Source organism: Pelmatolapia mariae, linkage group LG2 (assembly GCF_036321145.2).
Source record: "Pelmatolapia mariae isolate MD_Pm_ZW linkage group LG2, Pm_UMD_F_2, whole genome shotgun sequence".
Lineage (NCBI taxonomy): Eukaryota > Metazoa > Chordata > Actinopteri > Cichliformes > Cichlidae > Pelmatolapia > Pelmatolapia mariae.
Window position 1 is genome coordinate 3,990,406 of NC_086228.1, and position 25,034 is coordinate 4,015,439.

At 40.1% G+C, this 25,034-nt stretch overlaps 2 protein-coding genes across 3 annotated transcripts; one reads left to right on the forward strand and one right to left on the reverse strand.

The window, feature by feature from the left end:
- Positions 1 to 1,374: 1,374 nt before the first annotated feature.
- LOC134634812 (homeobox protein MSX-2-like) lies at positions 1,375 to 3,066 on the forward strand. The gene is made up of 2 exons (XM_063484214.1): positions 1,375 to 1,729; positions 2,293 to 3,066. Exons 1-2 carry the CDS (start codon positions 1,426 to 1,428, stop codon positions 2,727 to 2,729), a joined length of 741 nt encoding a protein of 246 aa, XP_063340284.1. The 5' UTR covers positions 1,375 to 1,425; the 3' UTR covers positions 2,730 to 3,066.
- Positions 3,067 to 18,272: 15,206 nt separating this feature from the next.
- On the reverse strand, positions 18,273 to 24,237 carry drd1a (dopamine receptor D1a). 2 transcript variants are annotated; one of them, XM_063490694.1, is made up of 2 exons: positions 23,880 to 24,237; positions 18,273 to 23,090 (listed from the first exon to the last, which is right to left on the reverse strand). In XM_063490694.1, the coding sequence occupies exon 2, from the start codon at positions 22,710 to 22,712 to the stop codon at positions 21,600 to 21,602; it is 1,113 nt and encodes a 370-aa protein (XP_063346764.1). In that variant the 5' UTR covers positions 22,713 to 23,090; positions 23,880 to 24,237; the 3' UTR covers positions 18,273 to 21,599. The 2 variants fall into 2 exon arrangements, with proteins under 2 accessions (XP_063346764.1, XP_063346773.1); XM_063490703.1 differs by lacking the exon at positions 23,880 to 24,237 and adding an exon at positions 23,389 to 23,492.
- Positions 24,238 to 25,034: the final 797 nt, after the last annotated feature.

A 25,034-nucleotide genomic window follows, 5' to 3' on the forward strand; every position in this document is an offset into this window, starting at 1 on the left:
GTGCATATTACAGGAGACTAAGCTCATGCTGTGTGAGCACTTTGCTTCACATGGAGAGTAACTGTGTTGTGGAGCTGGGGAGCTGAGACCCTGATGCCACTGTAATCCTGATGATTACAGAGAGCACACATTCTCTGTAAGGGCTGATCACAGAGCACTGGACACAGCAGCACACACCAGTCACTTCACAGGAGGTCTTTGCGATGTGCGGACATGTGTCTGTGAGGGAGAGACAGACAGAGAGAGGTAGAGTATGCAGCAAGCACATTCATCTTGCATGAAGTTAGGTGTATGTTTATGATTGGTCGATTGAACATTCAAATCTCACTCAGTATGGCGGTAAACATCTTTTTGTGTCACTTGTAAAACCCATGCACTGCGCTGGTATTCTTCACTGAGTGGCTAGAGGCTGCATTTAGGAATGCCGTTACTTCTCGTGATGTTTCCTAATACTCTGGAGCCCTACAGGTATGAGCTTCAAACAGGCACGAGACACCTCTGTCTCCATCCACACAGCAGAGACTGGGACTAATCGCAGCGGGCGCCACACACCTCAGGAAGGTAGCAATTTTCCATCATTACCGTTAAATCCTGCTTAAAAGAACCGGATTCCACAGGCCTAATTACAAGGTGTTAATAATAACAATGTAATGACAGTCATTTTAAAGCCTGCCCAAAACCATAATCCATCGCCCAACTGACTCTCACATTTAAGTGTGTAACTGCTGTGTGATGTCTGAATTTTGAAAGCACCATGATTGTTATTGATTGCCATTGTGATTACTCCAACAGTCGGTGTGGCAGGGTCTGCGCGTTGGGGCTTGAATTAGGAGCGTCGTCAGCTTTTGTCAAATGGAAATGCAGCTCTACAGACAGACGCTGATGCTTGAAGACACGGCAAGCCAATCTACCAGCCTAATTGCTGTACGGGACAGAGCTTAGCAGGCAGGGAATCGATTTACATATATTAGTAAGGTTTTGTATTCGGCCTCTGTCTCATTTAAAATGATTCTGCATTAATTCAAGACATCAAGCATGACTATGTGCAAGCTTTTTCAATGTTAACTAAGGGTATGCAGTTTGCAGAGTGAAAGAAATACAGCCAGGAAACAATCTTCCACCATGGTAATTACTGCTAAATGAGGCTGATGCGAAGCTGACCTGCTGTCTGGTTAGGGGTGTGGCAGAGTGCCCTAAACACAACGTCCAATCACAAGTCTTCCCCCAAACCCTGGGATCAAGTCTCATCATTGGCTGAAAGTCCCAAATGCACGCCAGACTTTTTCCAGCACTAACTCTGTCAGCTTTGTGACAGCTTAAGAGAAGCTACTCCAGATTCCTCTCTGACCGGTCTCATTCTGGGACCAGAAAAGTGTCTTATGGATTGTACTTAAATTCTAATACTGAAAAGAAAGAGAAGAAAAAATGTCTGCGTCTGGGGACTCAAGAAATGAGTTTTCCACAGAAGAGGATGCAGGATCAACGCAGCTGAAACTCGGGCGCATGGCACAAACATCCTGTCTTCCCTTCAGCGTTGAAGCTCTCATGTCGGAGACGAGGCCGCTGGCTGTGACCAGCAAAGAAAAGGGAAATTATGATTTGAAGGAAGATGAGGCGCAGCGGACAGATGAGTGCACCCAAAACTTAATATCTATTAAATCAGAGCCACTGGAACAACAGGAATTTCCCTCTTGGATATCCAGCTCCATTAAGATGTCTACTCCCCCACGTAAGTCATTTTTCAGTCCAATTTTATTACTAGTTCGTGGTTCAGTTTTGAATCAGGGTTTGTTTGTCTTTTAAAATCAGGGTCTTCAAGTACTCTAAGTCATCCAGTTTAAGCTTTTGTAATGCAAATGTGTAAAGTTGGAGTAAAAGTCTCACAGCTGGCTTCAAGTTGTTAATTTTAAGAAACAGTTTTTATGCATAATTAACACTGAATCAATAGACAAATCAAACATTTTTGACAGAACAAGAAGGAGTAGTAAAAAGAGAAATATATTGATTTGTTTTTAATAATTTAGCATAATGATTTTTCTACTCACCAGTTTCACATGGTTTAAAGATAATCATCTTGCATTATGTAAAATTTTAGATAGTAGTAAATACTCTAAGAAGCAGGATACAGGAGAAGCGTGGCTTTTCCATCAGTATTGCTGTCCATTAATTTTCTGATCATTACTTTTCCTGTTTAGTCATTTGGTGTTAAACCACTGAAAAGGAAAGAATTAAAGGTCTGTTTGTCCAGCTTTGACAGCTGTTTTAGTTTCATGTTTTCCATATATCCTGTAGGGCAGCTTAGTCCGGCAGTCTGCTCATTGAGGAAGCACAAAACCAACCGTAAGCCTCGTACTCCCTTTACCACAATGCAGCTTCTGGCCCTGGAGAGGAAATTTCGTCAGAAGCAGTACCTGTCCATCGCCGAGCGGGCCGAGTTCTCCTCCTCACTGTCCCTGTCCGAGACCCAAGTGAAGATCTGGTTTCAGAATCGACGGGCCAAAGCCAAGAGGCTTCAGGAGGCTGAAGTAGAGAAACTCAAACTAGCAGCTGGTGTAGGCTCCAAAGCTGTGTTCTACCCAGGATACTCATCCTTGGGTTTTCCCCTGCACGCTGGTTCGGCAGGGCTCTATGGATTGGGCTACTCATACGGCCGCACCCCTGTTCTCCCTGCTGCACATCTGGCTATGTACGCCTCACAGGTCGGCTACAGCCTTTTCCACCTCTCCTGAGATGAAAAAGAAATATACAGACAGATTGTGCTAAAAAGGGATGACAAGAGTGTATCATTAAACCATGCACCTTATGCAAAACTTGTTTGCATGTGACCTGAAGTGGACTTTAAGCTTCATTGTTTGTCTTAAGAAGGATTTACAAGTGTTCTGCTATTTGCAAAAGACTATGGAAGGATACACTATCCCGAAGGTCCCTCTTTGCCATTTGCAAACATAATACCAGAATACATATTGTTCAGATTTTCAGTTTGTCTTTTCTGCCCTTTTTCTATCTCCTGAACGACTAAAGTGTTTTTCACTTGTTACCCTTCAACATGCAGGGATATTTCACTGCACCTTTAAATCATCGAATACTCAAGTCACACATATTTATTTGTAATAGTTTTAGAGTCACATACTTGATGTTATATATCTTCATTTTTATTAGTTAATATTTTATGTATATGATATTAAATTGAGATCCTTAGCGCGCCCCCTTGTTTGCTCTCTTTATTTGTGGCCTGCATACAACACAAGGTAGAATTGGTAACCTGGTGCGGTTACTTTCATGCAGTTGTCTGCTTCTTTTGATGTGGTCTTCTGTTCGTACCCAAATTGTGTTTTAGTTCTTTGTTTGGTGGCCCATCTGCTTCTGAAATTCAGTGGCCTCCTTTTGTTTACCACACATGCAGGAAGAGGCTCTTTTCTTCTCATCTCGTTTAACACACCTCATATGCTTTCTTCTACAGAAATGTTAAGGTCAGTGCAAAATATAACATATTTCAACTGCAATTATACAAAAATAACATTTCCTTCGCTAATTTCCTTCCCCTCCTCTGAATGCATTGTGAGCTCTACCGTCTAACTAATACTGTCTTTATTTCCCAGAAAGTCGTCATTATATCATTATTTCTTTTTCTCACTTATGCTGTTTTGGGTGTAAATTATCTTGTAAAAAGATCAATGCGTCATGAGAGATTTTAGCTTTTGATCACAAATGGTTCAGTTCCATTCTGGATGAAAGTGATAGAGCCTAGCTGCTTTATTGCTATAGAGAGGCATCAAAAACTTCAACTTTTGGCAAGAATTTGGAGCATTTAGCATCTTTATTTGGGCCTAAAAGCAGCGCTGTAATTTTAAATCCCTAAAATGTGTTATGTCTTGTGCTCTTTTGCTGTTTGGGCTTCAAACTATTATGCAAGGAAAAGTATGCTTTTTATTTTTTTTAACAATATGTTGAATTTCTGCATTTATTTTTCAGGAAGTCTTTGAAATAAGAAACTTGTGTGTGACCATTCAAACAAACTACTCAAACTATTCACTTTACCAATGTGCTTCAGGGATTTGCACTTCAAAAATGAAAGCACAGCATAAAAACTACAGCTGCCAGCTGCTCTCTAGCATTAAGAATAATGAAGTAGCAATTTCTATACATGGGTGGATATACAGCGGGGTGGTCCAAGGGAAGAGGTGTTGCACTCTTTAATGAATATTTATTCAGCCAAATTTCCCCCTAAAGATGAGAAATTATATAAACAAAAATGAATGCTTTCAGCAAATAGCACGTCTCACATTGTCTTAATTGTAAACATGTGTTTTCATATTGCTCTTGGATCTCACAGAGGTAGAGATTTATTTGCTTGATGTGAGCCTTATTTTTAAACTGTATACTTTAAATGAACTCTCTCTGTGAACTTTCTAACGCAGCATTATAGCAGGCTGTCCCTTTGCAGTCTCTAGTTTAATTGTGCTTGTCTCAGAGTTCTGACTCCAAAACTCTGTGAAATTATATGTGCAGACTCAGTGATAACAGAACGGGGCATTACATGGTCTCTCTGTCTCTGTGCCTCTTTCCTTCACCAAACTTGGAGAAGTCTTGTTACCATTAGCACATATTTCACAGTCCATTTGCTCCCCTCCATTTTGAAATTAAACCCGGCATTAAGCTGATAGGAAGGCCCTTAATAGCGTTGACTGGCCACAGTCTCCAGTTTCAAATGTTTTCAGTGTGAAACTTAGGCAGAAGAAATTATCACAGCCCATTTGAGATCGGATAAAGAAACAGAGAGGTTATGTTTTATAATGAATAGATACATTAACAGTAATCATTATAAACACCAAATGTAAATGAAAATCACCACAAGATAGATGTGCAAATTTGACAAAGCGTGATGTTATTTTCATGGAAATGTGCCTTGAGGGTTATTTACATTCTTACAAAGCTAATTTGAGTTTCTTGGGTAGTTAGCGAGGGCTCGGGTCATACAGTCTTTCTAATATCCTCAGCCAAGAGAGCAAAGGGTCAAACACTTCACATGTTAAAACAATACTCACATATTTATATATGCATTGAACTTTTCACTGAAAGACTCTTTTTTTGTATTAGAAATTTAAAGGAACCTACATTTACAATTGCTTTAACCCACCGCTGTCGGTTTTATCCTTCATATTTTACATTGTAAGTGTGTTTGGAGGATTTTTTTAGAGTTAGTATGAATAAGAGAATATGAATACAAGGGACACATCTGACAACCAATAACTCTGATGATGCACTGGTAGACAAACAACGCTATAACCTCTAAAGGTCTGCATATTGCTTTTAATTACTTAATATTTTTGTGAAGTAAAATTTATTGGTCAACATCCCCCTGAGACCCAGTATATTCACTATGTCCTCTGTAGTGGACAAAACAAGTTAAACTGAAAGAACCTCTTTGAATTTGTCTTTCAATTTCAATTCTTTTACATATCAGGGCATATAAAATTAAGCCAAAACGCAGAAGCGGTTTGGGAAACAGTTAATACAGCTTCCATAGAAATTAAGATGGTAAGTAGCACTTGATTAAATGATCATCAGCAAGTGTGAGTGCCTGTTTATACAATGCCAAAGAGGAAAGAGGTTGTGGAGCAGTAATTCTTTGATCTTGTCTTGCTGCCACAGGATCTGCGCACCTTACAGTTATTGAGTCAACCATGAGCTCCTCTGTATACCAAAGTATTCTAGAGTCAAATGTGAGGCCATCTGTCTGACAGCTGATGAAGCGTGAGCTGATTTGATGAGCTCAAGCACAGGAAGAATTCTACTGCATGGCTGAAATGGCTGAACCAGAGAAGAATCAGGGTGTTGCAATGACCCAGTGAAAGTCCAGACCTCAGCCTGACTGAAATTTTGTGGCAGTACTCTAAGAGAGCTTTGCATAAACCTGCCCACAAACATCAATGAACTGAAACAGCGATTTATGGAGTAATGGACCCAAATATCTCCACGGTGATGTGAGAGACTGATAAAGTCACACAGAAAACACTTACTCCAAGGTAATACTGCCAAAGGTGGTTCTACATGTTATTAAATCATGAGGGTGGGTATTTCATTTTTCACAATGCTGCTTCTGAATTTTGGCTTAATCTTTCATAAAGAAGTAATGACATGGTGTGGTGTGCCATGTGCCATGTGAGATGCATTTAGACCTTCAGTTGATCCATCCATTGTTTGCAGAAGGCTCATCAGAAAAGGTCTTGGTGGCTGTCAAGAAGCCATTCTAAAGGGAGGGAAACAGGGAGAAAAGGCTGAGTTAGCAGTATAAGTAATATAAAAGGAAGGTATATTACAACAATCTCATGACAGAGAATGGAACAAAAGGTAGCAGACATCCAAAGAAGAGCTTTCAAGAAGCCCAGAGAACTATTCCTAAAGACTAACTAAAGAAATTAGAAGGAAGTGACTAAGAGACTTCAGGATGTGTTAAAGAATAAAGGTGGTCACACCAAATATTGTTAGAATTGTATAATGTATGCATGTTTTTGCCTTATTATATATCAATTTATGTTTGCACGTTTCAGTAAATTGCTGCACCTATTTCCCATTTTTCTAGAAAAATATAAAGAAATGAGGGGTAGCTAAAGACTTTGGCACAGTACTGTATTAAACATGGCTGCAAATGTGGTAAAATCTGTTTAGGCTAAATGAAGCAGTCAGAGCCGTTCCTTAAAAAAAAAAAAGAAACCCTAATTTGGTATTTCTCCCTGCATGTCTCCTCTGCTGTCTTTGCCTGTATGGCAAACTGAAATCCAAGATCAACATTTTAAGATTCAGCTGCGCACTCAATCCTGGTATACAGTGCTTGCTTCACTGCACACGAGAAAAACACACAAATTTAAGGATCACTTCTCAGGAGGGAAGCAGAAATGTGAGCTATGACAAACATAAGAGGGGTGGGATGGAGGGTAGAGAGTGTGGCGATAATTTTTTATTTTGGTACAAACCTTGCAGGTCAGGGGAGTTAAAAGCATAGCTTGGTGTCCCTAAGAGCTCAGTATGCTTCATGTGAAGAAAACACAAGCAAACCAAGAAAACATTTCACCAATTTGACAACACGTGGGGCATTTAAAAAGAAAATAGAGATAGCACAGTGTAGCACAGACTGACACTAAAAAGTGACGGACACGGTTAAGGCATGACTGTCGGTGACTCATGCAGTTACTGACACTGATCACATGATGTCTTTCTGTATTTTCAGTGCATTCCTATATCTGGTTGTGTTGTTTCACTTGAATACTTTGCGGGTGTTGTCAAATCCCTGAATATTTTTGATCCTGTTTTGTGTATTTTTATCGGTTTTCTTTAAAAGTTGGGGTGCATGCACTCAGAGTCACCACACACTGGCACTTGTATTGTTCAAAGTGCAGTGAAAGACATGGCATGCTTTTATCTTGTCTTCAAAGCTTGCAGGCAGGTGTTTCCCTGAACAACCCCGCTCTATCCTCCATCTTTGCCGTTCACTCTTAGGTTCTGATCTGCGTCTCTGAACACTTTTTTATCCTCTGCTTTACTGCCTCCTTTTCTTTTTCAGTCCTGGTGTACGATGATGCAGTCATTGTGTAATTAGACTCCCATTCACTTGCACAAACTGTGGCTTAGATAAACTAACAAGTTCAGAAGTTCTTTATCAGTGGAACTTGATCTTAACTAAAACACACATGCACACAAACACACACAGAGGCAGACCTTGTCCTATCCTGAGAGTAATCCCACCTCTAGCACTTTGTGTCTTTTGTTTCGTTCTTTCAGCTGGTTTTCAAGAGATATCGCCCCCAAGCAGGTTTGGCCAAACAGGATGACCTATTTAAACATAAAGGAACACCTAAAAGCTTTGGCTTTAAGGTTATAAGACAGAAAGCTTCTCATGGGTTATGACTGTTTTTGTGATGATCTGGGGCATAGAACAAGACAACCTAAAAAGTAATTAAAAATGAGACATAAAAAACCTCTAGGATATTCTTTTTATAGATATTTAACTTGGAAACCTTAAACATATTCCTTTTTTCACCTTGGAGTTTTTTTTCTCTGCTGCTGTGCATTTTTTTTTCCCCAGGTTATCGTTGCTCTTTCCCCCCTTATAAAGCAGCAGCCTGATGTTTTGTGTCCTGACACTGTTTCGTGTAGGTCTTCTGCTTTCGAGCCCCAGCTCTCTTTTGAAGCACTGAGGTGAACAAAGCTGGAATCAGCTCTACAGTTGTTGACCTTTGTAACTAAAGAATAGCACAACCTTTCGTGTTTGTTACAGTTTCGTATCGTATTCGCACATGGATTACAAAGTGTTTTTCTCCTCATTTGTTTCACTGTAAGCCTACGACATGCTGTGCGTCTAAGATTAGATTATTTTGTTTCCTCTGAAGTAACTCTTGCAGATAGGACACACTAATGTCAACTGAATTAGCATCTCCCAGTGACATCCATACATTGCCCCGTGGGAGGTTTATACCCCGTGTCTGAGCCTTTTTAGAGCAGTGACATCTTTAGCCTTCACCATTGTCTGTGTTTCCTCACAGATCTGTCTCTCCTTGCTGTCTCCTGAGATCCTGTGACTCATAAATCTTCCCCACGGGCTCTATTGTACTAAAGGAGGCCTAGTTGCCCATCTTTTTGTGATAACGTAGTAACGCACTAGGTGTCATGACATACACAGAAACACAAAGGCTGGTTTACATATATTTAATGGTAATTATGGATAAGGGCGAGCTAGGTAGTAACTTTTTATCTATTTTGACTTTTGATTAAAGCAGGGATGCACATATGGCCCACCTTGACCTCTTTGACTCCTCTTTCTGTGAGTCATCAGATATCTACACAGAAGAAAAGTATTTCAGCAATTACAACAGCAGTTTTTTACATAATGGAGAAATGCAGCTGTAGTAAATAAATGGAATCTATTAGTGTGGCTCTTTGGGCTTAAACTGTATGTGTGAAACTGTTCTGGTAGCAAAGTTTTTATTCAGTTTCTGTGGACCCACAGTAAAAAATAGACATTTCTATAGTAGATCATCATTTAAATATTAATCTGTTAATTAGTTACTTTTGTGCAATATGAATAGGAATTGGGGAGTCTTTATCAGTAGGAAAAGCTTTAAAGCTTATGAAAATATGTCCAAAATCTATGTCCTCCTTCATATTTTCCAGTGGGCTGGGTTGGAGTCTTTGGCGTGCCAATTCTGGCCCATAAGCCAGAATTGGCACGCCAAAGAATAAGCCCTTATGGTTAAAACACATGAACAAATCTGACTTTGATTTTTGGTAATACATATATATACATATAATTAATAAATTAAAAAATAATACATGTAACATATAATGTAATTGTAATGAGGTATTTCTGTAGTCTATTGATTACTAGATAGTGGAAAGGGGGTGGGATTCAATAAGCTTACGCTTCTTCCTGCTCCTTTTTGAACAAAAAAGTTATTTGTAGTTGTGGTTGCTCATTTTCCTTTTGTTTTGCTTTGTTTGTTTGTCTCTTTTTATTTCTATGTTGTTGTACTTTTTCAACATGTTCAAAATAAAGATTCAATCAATCAATCAATCAATTAAAGGGCTGATAATTTTGGTTTCCACTGTCACCATTTTTTTCTCAACAAATTACACAGCGTACTTGGTAAAGATTTTCAACTGAGACGCAATATGTAATTTCGGCGTTAAGAGTATAAGGTTTAAAAGGATAGAGAAAAAAGTGAAAAATGTAGAATTCAATTTGAGTGCGTGGCCTAAAATAATTAACTAAAATGTTTTGTAGACTTACATTAAAAAAATAAATACAGATTCAAAAGTCATTCATGAGTCATTCTGCAAGCCTTAGATGGCAGGAGAAGTAAAGATAAGGAGATAAGGCTGCCACAGCCATGTCTCTGATGTAATGGTTTTATGGAAACTTAGCAGACTTCAAAATCCAACTTAGAGTAATTTGGACCATGTGGGCAGTAGTAAAGCATCACGAAAGGACTGTGAGTAGTGTGTGCTTGTTTTTTATCTACAATTATTATTAAAAATGTACACATATGCTAGCTGTAGTCAGGTCACTGGTCAGTCTGGTAATTCATATAATGTGGCAAGCATGGTTGGGGATTCACATATTGAATTACTGATGGACAGTAGGTGGTCTAAACAGGAGGGTAGACTTCGATCTGGGACAATTAAAGACGACCGAAGCAGTCCACAGAAAAACCATCCATCTCCACTTCCTCTCCCCGCTGTTCATACAAACCATTTGAATACAGATGCTTTGTTTTAATAAAGGGTTACAGTTCAACCTCTGTTCATTTAAACACCTTGTTAGCCATGAATAAAGGACCTGAAGTGATTCTGTAGTGACAAACACCTTAAAAGAAATCAGTCTGCTGATAAGCAGCAAACCAGTGGGTGAAGCAGCTTTACCAGAAACCTACAGTAGAGTAAAAATGGCAGCGCAGTGATGTGATCAGGAAAGGGAAGAGGTTCGAAGTACTCACCTTGCTGTCCTTGAGCAACACATTGTAATAGAAGAAAGTGGCTGTTCTATTACTGACCCCAACCTTTGACCTCTTTATGGTGGAGCAGTTGGATTTCTTTCCGTATAGGAGTCTTATTACATTCTTATTTACACAGTAAACCCTGACGTGGCTTACAGCAGGTATATGGGTTACAGCCCCATTTGGTGAGCTGGTGAATTGTTTGGGATTTTCTACTTTATTCTCTGTCATGTTGCTGCTGAATCATAGAACAGATGGCTGAGGTAGTCTCTCCTATGGAACTTCATTTCACTTCTTAGTAATAATAAAATCATGCTCTTTGGTAGATGCCATCGACATCCTGTTAGCCGTCCTCTCCTGTCTGAATTTCTCTTGTAATAAGGTAAATGAAGGTGAGAGAATATCCTGAGTTTTCAGGGGGCTGGAGTGTGATGTGCCATTAAATATTTACGTGAAAGGGTTAAAGCATTTTATGGTACTCTGATAGGACCAAAAGAAGGCTCTGCAATCGTTGTTCCCACAATCCCCCAGCTGTGCCGCTCTCTTTATATGTGTGCGCACATTTGTTTATGCTCGTGTGGTCCCATCTGAACTTTCCAGAGGGTAAAAGAGCCTCCTGCTGCGCTTGACAAGTCCTTTCTTAAAATAGACAAAATTGTGTCCGCTGTCTGCTTCCCTCCTATGGAATTAAAAAAAAAAAAAAAAAAGCACAGTTGCACAGCCATCGTACCATCTCACTGCAAAAATAAATGTTTGACATGCTTCTATTTCTGGCCCATCTGAGCTGTGTTTTCCTGACTCTTCTCTTTGGTCATATCTTGTACTCAGTTCATTATTAATCCTGGTGTCTTGATTCAGTCACTGCATAAAATATTGTGTGTTTTAAAAATACTACTACAGAAACATTGTAACATATATATACAAATATATATATATATATCTTTATTGCCAAGTAAAACCTGCATTTTCAAACTCCAATTAAATGATTGAAAAAAAGAACCCTGTGATCAAATAGAACACATTTGCTCCAGTTATGGAGCAGAAAATGTTTGCACAAGTTCAATATGATCTCACCCCTCTGTCTATACACCACTGTATTAGTGAAGACGATAACATTTTATGGTGGCGGTATTGCACTAAAGCGTAAACGACTCCTCGTTTACCCTGACCAGCATATGGATCCGGATCATCTAAGTTAACACAGGTACAATAAAAGCCACTTATTTTCTTTCTAAGATTAACTCTTTACTTCTTTAGCCCTGTAATTTTCTCTCTTATTATAGACCTTGCCTCAATATGCTCCCAGTTTCTTCTTTAATTCTCAAACCCTCTTTTCATCTCGCTGTCCTTATCTCCCTCCCCCCGTACTCCTCCTTCCTGTTCTTTCTGTCTCTCTCTTGGGGATGTTTGTTCAGCTTGTCACAGTGCCATCGCTCGAGTGGGATGTCTGTTGCTGAGTGGTCGCCTGTACTATCCTCCCGCTCTGTTAATCTCCTTTTCACATGCACAGAGCAGAACTTAAAATTTATGCCTGGCATTACATTCATTGGGGTTGTTGTTTTTCATCCCCTTACCTCGCTATTCCTTTTTTGTGTCACATGCATGACAATATATATAATATATATACAACCCTCATATTTATATAATTGTCATAATAACAATTTTTGCTCAGCCATTCCTTCAGTCATTCCTTTAAAGAATTGTCATTCATACTTCAAATTTTATCAGGTAATACACTGAGTCTTGAAAACAGTTTAAATAAGCTTTTCCCTTTGCTTTGTGCAGTTCATTATAGAGCTTCATTATAGGCTTTCTTTCCTTTACATACTTAATTATGATGAATAACGAATAAAGGTTTAATACAAAAATTTTAAAATCAAAGCTGACTGCCCCTCCACTTCTCCTTAAGATTACTATTACAGCTGCTGTAACAGTGACCTTAGTAATGAGTAAACTGAACTAAATGTGTGAAATAGTGGAGAACCCCTTTGATTGCCAGCGAAAATCTAAAAACTATAAATAAGTATGGTATGGGTCTAGAGAAATGAAAAAGTTCACAAGAAACTGGTACAATTGATGAAAATGTCAAACTATGCTGTCACTGCTTTTTTCGTGTTGCCAGGTTAGAGAAACTGAATGAAAGCAGAAACTAGTTGGTTTCAAATGAAAGTGCATTACTCACCGCCTCTTATGGGGGTTTCGCTTATGTGCAAGAGTAACACATTACCCATCTGTGAAACAACTTTTCCTTCTGCAAAAGCAAAACACGTGGTTTCTTTGTCATGTAGACATAGCAAATGACTCAGTGGTTATTAGCAAAAACACAGCTCATTTTACAAGCAAAATCGGAAGTGATTGCAATCTGGTTGACTTTAGAAACAAAATTTTGAGCTACATCTTATGTAGCACTAACTTGCACAGCATTGTCTGTGCATTTGTACCCATCAGGTTGCTTAATGCTTTCATTTAGTTTTGGGTTGTTGTTTTTTGTTTTGTTTTTTTACTTTTAACTGAAAACGTTAAGATGAGTAAAGCGCTTGAAGTGTGCTTAAAGTTCACCACTTGGCATGCACTGTAGTTGGTGCATTATAATGTAACTTCTCTGTGGTCAGTCGAGTCCACACGTTCAGAAAAAAACAACAAAAACAAAGAAAAATTAGCAGCACACCCATATCCATACAGACCCTCACATACTCATCCAATGACAAAATTTCCATCGTTCGGACACAAGTGGACCCTAGCATACTCACAGATGCAGAAAGTCTATCCAGCTTGCTGGAGCCTAACCCAGCTACTATAGGGTGAGAGGCCGGGTAAACCCTGGACAGATTACAAGGATCACAGGGCTAACATAGAGAGAGACAGACAACCATTCACACCTGCTGGCAATTTAGAATCACCAATTAACCTAACCCCAATAAATGTAGTCAAAGTCTAATCAAGGCTTAAGCATTTATTCAGTCACACACAGAGGTACTGTGGATGGTGTTATTATTCAGCGTCATATCTGACTCAGGCAGCAACCTCTGGGGCTGGTGCCAAAAATGGCATTTCCTGGTGAGGCAGTCCTGAGGCGGACTCCAAAAGCTAGTTAATCTCCATAGACCACCTGGTTAAGCAAGCTTGCTATCATTAGCTGAGCATTTAGCACTCCACTTTTTCTTCCAAATACAATCGCTTCTGGTGTTAGCAAGGCAGCGCAAAAGCAGCCATGCTGCTAACATTGAGGTTCCAGATCGGAACTTCAAAAACCAGTGGTTGGTCATTTTGTCTCATGGAGTGACCTCCAGGGGACATGAGCTAAAAAAGTAAACTGACCTAAATTGTCCTGACCAAATACACTATAGAAACCAGATTTAATGTTGGCTAAAAAACAGTTTATATTGCCTTTGTAGCGTACCACAAACTGTCAGTGAGGTGGAGTAGGAAACATCGCTGAAGCATATTAAATGAGTAACAAGCCAAGGCAGTGGAAGCTAATCAAATTATACACTGAATAATAAGCTGGGTGCAAATGAGTTTGGAGGGTGAACAGTGTTCTCAGCAGGGATGCTGTCCACTCCAGCCACGCTCTGCAGCTTAGTTGGGGAGAGAAGAGGTGCTGTCTGGCAGAGACAGCTCTAAGTGGAGAAAATGCTATTAATGATGCTAATGTTGATGTTCTTGCTGGTAGGACGCCCTAGAGGTGAATTGTGGTGATGCTAATGCTAATCAGCTAGCTTGTGGGGGAGAAGATGTGTCTTTTTAAGAAAACATCATCAGCTGAATGAGCTGCCAGACACAGAGCAGCAGAGTGATTACTGCCAAATCTACAGGGAACTGGGAGATAGTTGCCCTGCTTCATGGGCTTAATGATGGCTGCTGTTTGTCTAGCCTAAATGAGCTAAACAGTGAGCAGTGCTGAATGTGAGAGCTTTGGAGCTGATGACTACATGTGCTGAGTCATGGTTGTGCTGCTCTCATGCACTTTTTAAAAACATGAAAATTAAATGGTAAGAGTGTTTGTACTCCTTTTATTTACTAAGGGCAGAAGAGAGATTGCTAGAAAGAAGCCAAATAGAGAAAGAAATGAGTATGACTATTTTCTTCTGTTATTTGACAGTTTAATATTTTAAAACTTGCTTTGACATCACAGATTTATATGTGATTGATGCGACTACAAAGCCGTGGTGATGGCATTTTGCAGAAAGCATTTTACTAGAATCTGGATTACCTAAAGTATACACCTCTTCACCATCAGCCGCATCAACTAATCTCTGGCTAGGTTTTAGAATAAGCTCAGATGGGATACAGAAACGGAGAATTCCACACTTTTACATACTTAACATTGTTCTGCACATCACTACTCAGACATACATGAGCAGCAGAAAATCAGCAGGACTTCTAAGTACTCATGTTCAGTTTCTTTGTGACACTTGACAGCATATTTGTGCACACCAATATTTTGTTTGGTTTTTTTTTTTTGCTAAAAACAAACAAACAAACAAACAAACAAAAAAACAACCAAACTTACTTTTGAAAGTTTTTAGGCTTTTTTTGTGTTTGTGAATTCATCCACCAGGGTAAGAAAGTCACGCAGTGTCCTAGTGTAACATCCTATGGTGCAAACAGCATGAAAATGGTCCTGAGCCACATAAACACAACCTTTATTTGCCATCTGCCAGATTTAACTCACTCTGTCCTCCACTGTGGTCTGTTTAAAATTTTCTGCCATTCGTGATGCAACACATTTCTTTGCCTTGGATAATTGTAAAATTTCTCTCATTTTCAGACCAGTCTTTGTACCTTAGGATTTTTTTTTTTTGGTTGATCCAATTAATACTGACATGATAACCACTCACGCATAAAAATGCACATAACTCAAGGCATGAACCAGTGTTGTGTCTACATGTTTGGTGTGGAAAGGGCTTAAGAAATAGGAAAAACTCCACCAAAGACCCGACACAGGACCAGAGGTATGCAACTGGCCCTTCAGCGGATCCATCTACTGTTCATTGAAGCCTCAGCAGAAATGGTCTCAGTGGAAAGGAGTCTGTCAAGAAGCCATTCTTAAGAAAGGGAGAAAAGGCTCATGTAGTGTAGCATGAGGTGAAGTCATATTACAACAATATCTTGACAGAGAACAGAACAAAAGGCAGCAGATATCAAAAGAAGAGGTTTGAATGTCTTTCAAGAAGGCTAGAGAACTATTCCTGAATTTTACTTAAAAAGAGATTAGGAGAAAGCTTCCCGAAGAGAGTAAAGGCTGTGCTGAAGAATTAAACATGGTCATATCAAATATTGTTGGAATTGTAAAAAGCCTTTTTTGGCCTTATATACTGTTCGATTTATGTTTGCAAGGTTTTTTTTATAAATTGCAAAATATAATTATAAAAATATAAAGAATACACAGGTGGCTTGAGGCTTTTGTACAGTATTGTGCACTGTACTATGTTTAACCAAGCTAGTAGACCAAACTCTTGGTAAGCAATCGAAAAGGTTGTTTGCTAAGATTAAACCAGTCTTTTATTGTGCACCCCTCCCTCGCATAAATATTTTTGCTCTCATCTCTCTGAAGTGCTCTCTGTGAGCGTTCCTTTCTCTTCGTTCCCTTGGTCCTTTCCCAGTGGTGGGGTCAGAGGGCATGTCCTTTCCACTGGAGCCAGTTAGAGTGACGAATGGTAACGCAGCAATGCCAGCGGGTTTGCAGCACAAACAGTAAACAGTGCGAGGGTGGAGGAAGAGAGCGGAGGAGTGTGATAAGAAAGAGAAATGGTGAGCAAGAGCAAAATCAGAAAGATGAATGAAAGGCTTGCCACAAAGAACGGGCACTAAAGGTCAAAAGATTTGCAGGGCAACCTTTGGCTTAAGCTTATGTATCTATTTTTGAAGAGCAGCCTTTTGCCAAAATCAGACAAGCTTTTTGAATCTACTGTGCCATTTGCAAAGAGAGCCTCCATCGACCCCGACACAAAGAGAATCTGAGTGGCTGGGTGTGTGTTGTGATTGTGCTGATGCTCTTTCACCTCAAACTAATCGAAAATCATCATAGAACATCTGTTGATTTCACCAGCGAGACCAGACGCAGACAAAAAAAAGTTAAAAAGCGGTTTTTAACATGCAAAGTGTATTCATGACTTTCAGCATATAACTGTGTTGATGCACTTTGGCTGCAGCCACCAACACATTCACTCTCAATTATGCTTATCCTGGTGTTGTGCGAGGTATTAAAAATGCATTAGGCTCTAGTGCAATTATAAGAGCTCTGACAGTTTTGAATAATACATATTTAATGGAGAGTGATACAGATTATGGCAAACTGTTTAATAGCATTTTAATTCTCCATCACCTCCCCTGAGGAGGGGAAGTGACGGAGGAATCATTAATGACATTAAAAATCCACCTTCGCATTGCCAGGTGTATCTTTCTTGAAGCAAACAGTATGTGACTACAGGATCCTTCATTATATATGTGACGGCAGTCAGACTGATGACACTTTCTGGTGGGTTATGTGATATTTACACAGCATCCTCTGTGTCTCTTTTTTTAAGTTGCCATTGCTTGATTCTTACATAAGACTGTCTGTCTCCTTGTCCCTTTTCTCTCTCTCTCTCTGTCTCAGTAAATCATTTCCCTAAGGCCAGTCATTAGCATCATCTAAAGTTACCACATCTAACATCCATTTTCTGAAGTGCCAATCCAAAAAGGCAGGATTGCTCTGAGAATATCACAAGTTCCACAGGAGGGAAAGAAAGGGCAGCAAACAGAAATTTTCTGTGTTTGCAGAGTGCACATGACATTGCAAGGACTCTGGGTTGGGCGCTGGAGCTAGCAGTTGTAGCACTGCATCACAAACACACATTCCCTCACACACACACACACACACACACACACACACACACACACACACACACACACACACACACACTGTCTTGTTGCCACCTCAGCCATCACTCTGAATGATGTCACTCAAATTAATTGCTGTTCCCTTCTCGTGGCACGCTTGAGGAGGTTTCTTAGAGGCAAGGACAGTCCAGAGCCAAGAGAAAGCGGCCTTTAAAGGACAGCTCTGCGTGTGTGTGTGTGTCTGCGTGTTAGCCCGTGAGAGGAAGAGTTTCTCTCACAGTATATAGTTTTTTACATATTTATAATGACTTAACTTAATTCAACTGAACGATGTCACTTCTTAGACTTGCTGCTTATTGAGAGGGATTTATTGCCCCGTAATTATTTTAAAATGCTTGACCTGCAAGACGAAGCAACAGTTCTACAGAAAAATTAATCGAGTTATGATTTTTGTGACGCATCTACAGAGATATTCATTAACATTACCGAACATGAACTTTATGTCAAACCATCTTTGAGTGTGATTTATCTTTTAAGACAACACAGCAGGCTAATGTGGAACAGAGTGTGTAACTGGGTCTTGCCAAATATAATTTATTTCGTCCTTGTCGTTGCTCTGCTGTCTTTTCACACTTCAACTACTTCAATTTCCCTCGTACTCCCCATTGAAGCATCTGAGTAGATTAGGTTCTTGTCACAGGTACATCCATAAAAGACAGCGGAACCACCGCAATCTAAAATCTACAATCCTCCTTATCCTCTTCTTTTAACAAGAAACTGAAACACGGAGGCGACAAAGGTGCATCGGAATCAAAGTTCTTGTTTAGCTGTTTGGTATTGTTTAAAAATTGATAGAGTGGGAAATGTTGTAATGCAATCAAAGAAAGAAACAAAGCCAACAGTGGGGATAAAGAGGTGCCACAATGGTTGCACTCCTTTATTATGCCAGGCTATTCACAACTTCTGATTAGGCGCTTCACTTTACTAATGATGGCAATACATCACCGGACTGAACAAACACATGAACACCAGGGTTATGTGAGAGTGAAATGTTAGATGTGAAACGCAGCTGATCCCATTAGGTTTTGCTCTGTGGATGCTGGTGTGAAATTGGCTTTAGGTAATTTGATGTGTGGAGGTCAAGGCTGTGCAGCCACTGTCTGTCTTTATCTCTCTCTCACACACACACATACACATTTATTAACATGTGCACTGATGCTTCCACATGGCTGAAGCAGACACTGCACAGCTGTTTCTTCTGATGGCTTTATACAGTTCTGAATGTAACATAACATGTATGCAGTAGTAAGACCAATATAACACCTGCATATTCACTCTTACAACACACTTACAGCTTTTGCTTGTCATGAATTCTCACTCTGGCTAACAGATTAGCAGTAGTTGTTAATGATGACGTTCTTTATCTTGTTATGTCTCTGATATTTGCTGGGTCTTATTTTCACAGTTTTGGCCACAACATCTATGAGTCATGATTGATCCTGCCAAGACTTAAATTTGATGGTCAACACCACTCATATCTGTCAGATGAATTTGTGCCTGTCACCCAAGCGGCAATCCCTGGGCCTGAAAAATTAAGCTAATGTTGAATGCAATGGTTGCTAAAGCCTACAGAAACAGAATTATTAGCACAGTGATTGGAAGTAGTAAAAATGCTAACTAGCTTTGTTTAAAGTTTGGGGTTTTTTTTTTCAAAGCTAAAATCAAAGTTTAGTAATACTTAATTTGCTAACCAAAAAAAAAAAAAAGAAGAAGAAGAAGAAGAAGAAGAAGAAGCTAAAGCTCATTAGCAAACTAAATCAGTCATAAAATACTATAGCTTTAGCTAAAGAAGAAGTGGCAAATGCTAACTTTCTCCAAAGCTATAAAGAATATTTACCAGCACCTCTAAAGTTAATTCTGATTTGCGGTATAAAAAGTGCTTATTTTACATTGCAATATGTGCAGGACTATTTCATTACTTCCTGGAGTTCTGCTACTGATGAAAGATTTCCAGACAGGAAACCAAACAAGACAGCTAATTTTCCAAAACATGGACCATTTTTTATTCATTATATGGGAACATAGTGGCCTCACTAAAATAATAAAGATAATAATAATTAAGATTTGTCTTGTTTATTCATCTTTGATGAGCAAAATTCTTCTGATGATTACTGATTTTTTATTTTTAGGGGCTTTATTGGAAATGAAAAGATACATTTGATATAGAAAACATATTATTAAATTTGAAGGGGTTTAAGTACAGCAGTAAATAAATGTAAAAATCAGTCTAAAGCATAATTTAAACTGTGGTCTAATGCATTTCATGTCAAACTAGCAACTTAAATGATGTGATGTAATAAGTTTTTTAAAAGACATCTTTATTACACCAAAATTCATTTATGTTTCAAGTGAAGTAGCACAGCTGATAAGTGGACTTTTATTTTCCAATAGAGTTGTGTGGTTTTTAATTAATTCTTACAAATTATGGTGTTCCTCTGTTTCTTTCTAACTTAGATTTTGTACGCATGACTTGTACAACTTGTAGCCGCATGACAGGCAACGAGTCCCATTGCCTGTCATGCGGCTACAAGTTGCTTTTTTGCATTGTCTGTCTTGTTAGGTTTAACTCAGAAAAGCAGTAGTTTTAATGCTCTAAACTGTAGGCTGGCTGATTGTCTGGCATCTTCTGTTCATTGCCTTGTTGGAGTTCACTGAGAAATTCAGTCATGTATCTAAACCAGTAAGAACTGTGACAAAATCAGTGAGAACAAGACCCATGGTAAATAAAGGTCACAAAAAATGACACAATTGTCATTTAGATGTGCTCTCACTATGCAATTTATGGCACAACGGAAGTGTGTCACCAGTTGACACTGTATTTCTGTTAAATTTCACAGGAACATAAAACAACATTACACCAACCCATTTCAATTTTCACATAAAGAACCCATAATCCCATAATAATCCCATCCATAGCAGGTACAATACTGTCTTCTGCCAATAAACACTTTCAAGCACTGGACAAATCAGGCAATTGGATACAACATTAAAACCACAACAGGTAAAATGAATAACATTCTTTATCTGGTAAAAATGGAATGCTCTGCAGGGAAACTTTGGGCTCAAACACTTATCTAGATGTTACTTTGACATATTCCACCCACATGAACATGGCGGCAGAACAAACACAACACAGTGGCAACTTATTCCCTGAATACAGCAGGTCAAGGCACCCCTCCACCCTGCAAAAACTGCTCTTTGATGACTTGACACAAGAAGAGCCCGAGGCACTGACCTGGCCTCCGAACTTAGCAGATCTTCAGTTGAGCAGCTCCAGGATGCAATCCACCGTTGCCCCACCTCACAACCCACAGGGCCCAAAGTGTTACACAATATTAGGCAAATGGTTTTAATGTTGCCGCTGACTGGTGTCATTTCTGAGGTCACAAGTTTGTAAATTTGGTTTAAAGTTATAATGATTCCAAATGTCGATGATTTATAAATAACATTTCAATCAGTAACGAGGCAGTCGGCTTGTTTTTCCCCATCTCTGCATCCTATACGGATTCAGATCACATTTTTACGTCTCCACTTCTCAGGGATTTCCTTTTACACTTGAATTTATTCACTTTTCATTCTAGCTGTAATATTAAGTCACTTGTGGATGTACTTTACCTGTACATATGTTCAACATAATTTGGCTTGATGCTTTACTGCTGGAGTCTTTGCAGGTCCTGAAATATCAGTGTAAAGACTAACAGTGTTTCTGTGTGCTGTCATGGAATTTGTTGTTGTAGTGTGCATGCTGGGTGCTACATGGTATTTTGGGGAGCATGTTTTGACAGTGTTTGTTTGTGTGTGTGTGTTTGATGATATAGAAGAGAGCAGTGTCTGACATCATTAGGGTGTGTGCTGCCCAGTCATGGGATTATCTATCCCAAGAGCTTGTCAGCACCGCTGCTCTCCCAGATCCCTGGTGCAATAGCGGCAGATTTTAATCTCAATCCCAAATCCTCTCTCCTCTATTGGGAGCTTCTCCCATCTGAAGACAGTGTAGAGACAATGGCGAGCACAGCAAGCCCGCTATGGTAGACATCGCAAAGGCAGACCATTCACCTAATGCAAACATGGATGCATGTGGGGTCGTCGTACCCTTCAGTCAAAATAAGAGTTAGCGCACGAAAGCAGTCTTTGCATTTCAAGTCAATCAGACCGGCTGCAACAGGAACTCTTGGACTGTTTTAAGAATTAAGGGATGAGTCAGTGCTGTGAGAGAGTTGTGAGTCATTTCTTGTTTAGACTGGCCGTCTCTATGTCGTGGCCTCCTGGATACAGTCTGTGGCATCCCAGCAGGATGGAGAAGGCCTTCCGGAAATCCGCATTGAAGGCATAGATGATGGGGTTTAGGGAAGAATTAGCCCAGCCGAACCACACGAACACATCAAACGTGGTGGGGCTGATGCAGGGGAAAGCCTCCCCTCCGCTCGACTGCTCGCAGAAGGGCACCATGCAGTTGAGGATGAAAAATGGGAGCCAGCAACACACAAACACCCCCATTATCACTGACAGCGTCTTCAGCACCTTTGTCTCCCTCTTGAATGTCAACCTGAAGGAGCTCTCTGAGTCTGCGATGCTGGAGCCTCTGCCCATGCTGTCGTGTCTGTTTTTGGCACTTTCGGCTGCCCGCTCTAGAGCAGAGATCCTCCTGATTTGTCTGTGGGCAATGCGGTAAATCTGTGTGTAGGTGGCCACCATGATGACCACAGGGATGTAAAAGCTTATAAGAGAGGTGGAGATGGCGTAGGTCCTATTCAGGCTTGAGTCACAGTTCTCTGGGTAAGATGTAGCGTTTGATGCCAGTGAAACAGAGGACCCAGTAAGAGCAGTGTAAGATTTGGTTTGGGCTTTATGCCAGTTGAGCTGCACTGGAATGAAGGAAATGAGGACAGACAGCGTCCAGGCCACACTGATCATAATATAGGCCACTGTGGGTGTCATCTTCCTCTCATAGCGGAAAGGACTGGAGATGGCCCAATAGCGGTCCAGGCTTATGACGCAAAGGTTCAAAATTGAGGCCGTGGAGCACATAATGTCAAAAGCTACCCAGGTATCGCAGAAAGAGCCAAACGGCCAGAATCCGGCGATCTCCGTCACTGCTTTCCAGGGCATCACCAAGATGGCAACCAATAGGTCGGACACGGCCAGCGAGATCACAAAAAAGTTGGTCACTTTAGAACGCAGATGGCGAAACTTGGTGACAGCTGCGCAAACCAGAGTGTTTCCCAGCAAGGTGGTGAGGATGAGCAGCGAGAGAAAACAGCCAGTTAGGACACGACTCGATGGCGCCTCGTCCAAAAACCCATTGTCGATGACAGTTGTAAAGTTCATGGGATCCATCCCTGAAAGTGAGTGTGTGCTTGGGGAGGAGGGGGTTCTTTGCTTATGTCATACTGAAGAGTCTTGCTACATTTTATCCACTAGTTTCTATGAGGCTCCTGTTCTCCATTACTGCAAAAAGTCTCCATCAATTTATCGTCTGATAAATGATGAAAGATGAGACATTTCAGGCAAATGCTCTCTGGGACAGACATTTGCCCTCTGACCTTGTAAAATAGATTTGACATCATCTGAGCTGCACTGATGGAGAGGTAGTTGTACCTTAATTCCTCAGTGCAGTGGTGTAGTCACTGATTCTCTTCTGCTTGTTCTGTTTTAGCCCCAAACCCAATGTAATCTCAGGAATCCTCTGTCTGCTTACAGAACACATCAGTAGCCCTGGGGATTAAAAGAAATGAATTAGTCTAGAAAAATTCAATATTGTGTAAGATAAAAGTAATCATAAATACGCATGATTTTCTAAATGTTATATATCTTTTTTGTGGTTTGTTGTGTTGTGGTTTATATAATAGCTCTGATTGTTAATATAGCTGATTACGCAAAAGAATATCAGGGCTGTTGTAAGTAAAAGGTAAAAAGATTTGGGGGGAAGGGGCTCATTCAGCCTCATCACACCCCAAGCACCATTAAATGGCCCATGATAGAGCGCAGTTTGGACAATAATAACCGATCATACCTTTGCATATCTCTTTGTAGCTCCCGATGCCCCAAATTTCACCTCATCAAAGTCAGTCTCCTTTTGAATAGTTTCCAGTTATAGTTATGTATTTGTAGAATTTGGATGCCTCTCATAATGTGGTAAATCTGGGCTGAATTAAGGAAAGATTTGCATAAATATAATTGTAAAGTATTATTTACTATTATTTAATCAGTGTGCTAATTACTATTCCCATCTTCCTGTGTGTCCACTAAATTTATTACTTTATTTTTATTTTTTGCAATGGCCCCAATAAACCCTCGTACAGCTGTAATTTGTATTGCCAATGATCCGATTTAGAATAACACACTCACTGACTGGAGCTGTGAGAGCAGGATTTTCCCGTGAGCGGGCTGTAATTATTAAGACGTGATTCAAAACAAGAGTCACATCCTCCTACATATATATACATACTGTGTTTGCGGTTTCTCTATTTTACTGTTTTATCACCAAATTCACTTCTTACTTACAGATAAATTGTGCGGTCAGCTGCAGCTTGATACCACATCTAAAAACAAACGTCCCACCGCTTCCATCCGAACTTCCCAGTATAAAGTCCCTCCAAAGAGCATCCAGACCCCATTTCCTGCAAACACAAATAAATGCACAGTCCTGTGTCCTCCCTGGAAGCCAGCTCGCTGACTGTTGCTGTGATTTAATTGTACACACCACCGGATTCAAATGTCACTCAGAGCTCTCGCTGCGTCCTCCTGCAGCCACAGTGCGCATCTGCGGCCAAATCCCGAAGACCTCTGGCTCGCTTCCACACCGGCGCTCTGACGTTGTCCCATTCAGGAGAAAGTGCGATGGGAATGAAAGCGCGTGACTGTGGCTCTTTGGCGACCGATCTCGGTCACTGCTTTATGACACAACAGGTTTCACGAGAAAATCATCACGCATCCCGTTCCCCGTTAAGCCTTGCTGTAGTTATTTTCCAGAGTCTTATTTAAATCTGGTGAAGTTTATTGAAATGAAGGGGTAGATTATAAAATCATTGCAAGGTCCGTGCAAGTACATTGGGTCGCTGAGGCCACCTGTTGGAGAAAGAAAAGAAATGCGGGCGCAGCATCCTGTTAAGGATTTTTTTTCTGCATTCTTTCGTCACATTAAGATAAAGAAGTATGTTAGTTGTGTATTTGCTTTTAAAGTATATCCATTTTTGTTTAAACTGACCCCAAATCGATGTAGATAAATCAAATTCTGAGGTCCTTTCTTTCCTCTATTATCTATGATTATCCATATATTAGTATCAGTTCACGGGTGCTTAATTTAAAAACAAATCATTTTGATTAGGATATTGTAAGCGTATTCCTTTGGTCCTTTCTCATCTCTTTTGCGGCTCAGGCTCTCTGCCTGGCTGCCAGGACATTAAAGACACAACAGGCAGGGGTAAGAGTTGAAAGGGTCAGAGAATAAATAGACAAGTTGAGGTGCACTGTTGCCTATATTTCTCTCTCGCTGCATCCTCCTGTGTTGGTTTTCTGTGTTCAAAGGTGCACCTGCTACTCTTCTAACTCATGTATACTTCAAAGACATGGATGCCACTCCAAGGTTGCTGCTGTCTGTGCTGTGTGATTTCCCACACGTGACCAGTGCCACGATAACCTCTTTATCTTACTTATCTT